We start from the raw sequence: 2,472 nt of genomic DNA on the forward strand, positions 1-2,472 counted from the left end.
GCCCCACATATACGTACGCAACCCAGGCAATGATTAGTTCTGTGAAACAAAGCAAAACATGTTACACCGTGTCTACACCGGACGCGAGCGGCGCGACAGAATACCATAGAACTCATTATAATCAGTGATGCTGTCTACACTGGATGCGGTGCGGTGAGGCACGACAAATCCCCAACTGAAAACTGCTGTTGCGTTCTATTTATGACGTGTTGACACAAATTTCTAATGATTTTCAACGGTCTCTATCGCTTCCAGTGTAGAAAGGCTTTAGCTGTTGCAGCGCGTTCGGTGTTGACATGGTGTTACTCACCTATCGAGAAGAAACAAAGCAACCTCGGCGTCCGATCGCAGGCCTTCCGCTCCTTGAGTTCTCTCCAGCGCTGGAAAGCTGATCCGAAATTTACACGGGTCCTACTTTTTGCCTTATCGTAAGCCTTCTTTTGTTCCGCAGACATTTTCCTCTTTTGTTTTCATTTTTGTCCTCTCAGATTCACATGCTGAGAGGCTGCTGTGCTTTAGTCGTTAGGCTGTTTGTTCTCTCGTAAAAGTTGTCTATAAATCCATCCCATCTAAAGCACCGCCTCAACAGCCATACACATCGAGGCAGTTTCAGATGCCATGGCAAGTTAATAGTAGTCCGACTGTTAAAACCGAGACTCCTCTTCCAATCCATTGCACTTGATAGCTGGTGTGTGGCGGGCGTTCTGACGCACTATAGCTAATGCTGCGTGCGTCATCGTCTAATGTCAGCCTTGCATTCTGTTCTCTTATGCTACATCTTTCTGTCTTTGGGCACAGTAATGTGTTCTGTGTGCACAGTATGTCTTCAACAAACATTCAACCATATTAACTGTCAGTAGGCGCGTTTCCATTACCCTTCAAATTGCGCAAATTGAAATTGCGAATTGAAAATACGCCTAATGGAAACGCGTCAATTTCGCAAAAATTCCCATATGTCGCAAAAAAGTTTTTACGCTCGCATGAGGTGGTTTTTCAGGCAATGCGAAAAAGGAATAATTCGCAAAACTGCAATGGAAACGGCTTTTTCGCATTTACAGGTCACATGGCGCATGTAAAAAGTCATATGATCATTCTTCAACGTACTATAACCTCCAAGAAACACTTCATAAGTGGCCGCGCTCCAGGTCTGTAATGGAAACGCGCCTAGTGTTGGGGAGCTTCTTTGAAACTGCAGACTGTCAGGCTACAAACTTCTCATAATTAATGGACTGTAGTTTAAAGTAGTTAAACATTTTATACACAAGTAGTTAGTAAGCTAATAAAAATATATCTCTATAATGAAGCTATTTTAGCAGACAATGAGTCTCATACACTAACTTTGTGTTCGTGTAAAAATTGCATACGAAAGTGTAACACTTTATTTTAAGGACCAATTCTCACTTTTAAATAGTTGCTTATTAGCATGCATATATTGCTAGCATATTGGCTGTTTATTAGTACTTATTAGACTATTAATTAAATAAGTAGTTATTAGACTATTAGTAGTTATTAGACTTCCCGTATATCTAAACTTAACAACTACCATACTAACTATGAATAAGCAGCAAATTAGGAGTTTATTGAGGCAAAAGACGTAGTTAATCGTTAGTTAATATTGAGAACTGGTCCCTAAACTAAAGTGTGACTGAAAGGCTTCATGCAGAAATCATGATTCATGAGAAGGTTGCACTAAAATTTATTCTTAACCAACTGAAATTACATCTACACAAAAATCACATTTACACTGGTCTTAGAAATAAGATAAACCAGTTATTTTTATTAATTTTTAAAAATATTTTTACATTTTTTAAATTAAATATATAGTATAAGAAATCGAAACTAAGTGACTCTACAAAAGTATTTGTTATTTTAATAATAATAATAATAATGTATTGTTATTTTAATAATTATTTAATAATTATTAATCATAATCATTTCTGAGCAACAATAAAAATAGCACAAAAAGTAGCAACAAATTAAAAAATCTGAGCTGCTGGCAGGTTAACAAAAAACGTAGTAAAGTTAGTCGTTACATAATTTTAGCTCTATATTCCCCAACACTGCTAGTTATTAGGTGCTTTAGGATCCCAAACCAACAGGTTTTTATGCAGTTTGCTTTGTGTTACTAATGCTGCTCTTCTGTCTCCTCCTTTAGGCGCTCAAGAAAGCCAGTAACATTATCTCAGAGATCCGGGAGACTCATCTTTGGTAGCCAAACGTTCTCATGAACATTCTGTCCAGGAAAGTGTTTACATGTTTGTGCGTGCTGTATGTGTGAGTGTGTGACATAAGTCAAATACACCATCTGAAAAAATTAACATTCAACAAAATGTGTACAGTTTTCCAAATGCTCCTTATTTCTACTGTATATGCACTGATTCCATGTTTGACAGAGGTCAAAAGTGTGTGCGTGTGTGTGTGTGTGTGTGCGTGTGTGTGTGCGTGCGTGCGTGCGTGCGTGTGTGCGTGCGT

The 2,472-nt window shown here is 38.2% G+C and overlaps 1 protein-coding gene across 1 annotated transcript in view; it reads left to right on the forward strand.

The window, feature by feature from the left end:
• The window catches only part of LOC107728358 (dynamin-1-like protein), a 34,566-nt gene extending 32,257 nt beyond the window's left edge, over positions 1–2,309 (forward strand). The window contains exon 14 of the mRNA XM_016538496.1: positions 2,156–2,309. Coding sequence (XP_016393982.1) covers positions 2,156–2,212 — 57 coding nt within the window. The 3' untranslated portion in view covers positions 2,213–2,309. The remainder of the gene's footprint in view (positions 1–2,155) is intronic.
• The last annotated feature ends 163 nt before the right edge of the window (positions 2,310–2,472 follow it).

This window comes from Sinocyclocheilus rhinocerous, unplaced genomic scaffold (genome assembly GCF_001515625.1).
Source record: "Sinocyclocheilus rhinocerous isolate Xijiao unplaced genomic scaffold, SAMN03320098_v1.1 scaffold2232, whole genome shotgun sequence".
NCBI classification, from domain to species: domain Eukaryota; kingdom Metazoa; phylum Chordata; class Actinopteri; order Cypriniformes; family Cyprinidae; genus Sinocyclocheilus; species Sinocyclocheilus rhinocerous.